At 65.9% G+C, this 640-nt stretch overlaps 1 protein-coding gene across 1 annotated transcript in view; it reads left to right on the forward strand.

Annotated features, from left to right (window-relative positions):
* Window positions 1-640, forward strand: part of CRTAC1 (cartilage acidic protein 1) — a 12,300-nt gene that overhangs the window by 9,795 nt on the left and 1,865 nt on the right. The window contains exon 12 of the mRNA XM_009887691.1: window positions 25-150. Coding sequence (XP_009885993.1) covers window positions 25-150 — 126 coding nt within the window. The remainder of the gene's footprint in view (window positions 1-24; window positions 151-640) is intronic.

Genomic DNA, 640 nt, shown 5'->3' on the forward strand with positions numbered 1-640 from the left:
TGCCGCTCTCTTCTCCCCCCCCAGACATCGACGAGTGTGCCCAGGGCTTGCACAACTGCAGCCAGCTCTGCACCAACACCCCCGGGGCACACGCCTGCCACTGCCGCCCGGGCTTCCGCCCCCTTGATCCCGCTGCCAGCCAGTGCCTGGGTGAGTACCTGCAGGCAGCGGGCCCAGCAGCCCGTGGCACTCACTTGCTGGCCACTGCCCGGTGCAGCCGTGCTGCCCTGGGCGCAGGGATGCTGTTTCCTGGGGTGCCCTGCTGTGCTCACCAACCCAAAACACGGGGGGCAGGATGGATGGACTGTGGCTGCGAAGAAGTTGATGGAGTGAGGAGGTGTCTGCTACCTGCCAGCCTTGGGGACAAGCAGTGGCAGGACCACAGCTGCATGCGTGCAGGCATTGGAGATGCCTTCATCTCCCAGCTTCACAAGCTGCCCCCGCCCTGCCCCATGTCCCCTCCACCCCCTCCCCTGCCCGTGCCAGATGAGCACCGTGCTCTTTGCGCAGCTCTGACCCTCTCCCATTCTTTTCCAGACATAGACGAGTGCCAGGCACAGCCCGGCCCCTGCGACCACATCTGCCACAACAGCCACGGCTCCTTCCATTGCCACTGCCGCCACGGCTTCTCCCCGGCTGC

This window comes from Charadrius vociferus, unplaced genomic scaffold (genome assembly GCF_000708025.1).
Source record: "Charadrius vociferus isolate BGI_N301 unplaced genomic scaffold, ASM70802v2 scaffold486, whole genome shotgun sequence".
NCBI lineage: Eukaryota > Metazoa > Chordata > Aves > Charadriiformes > Charadriidae > Charadrius > Charadrius vociferus.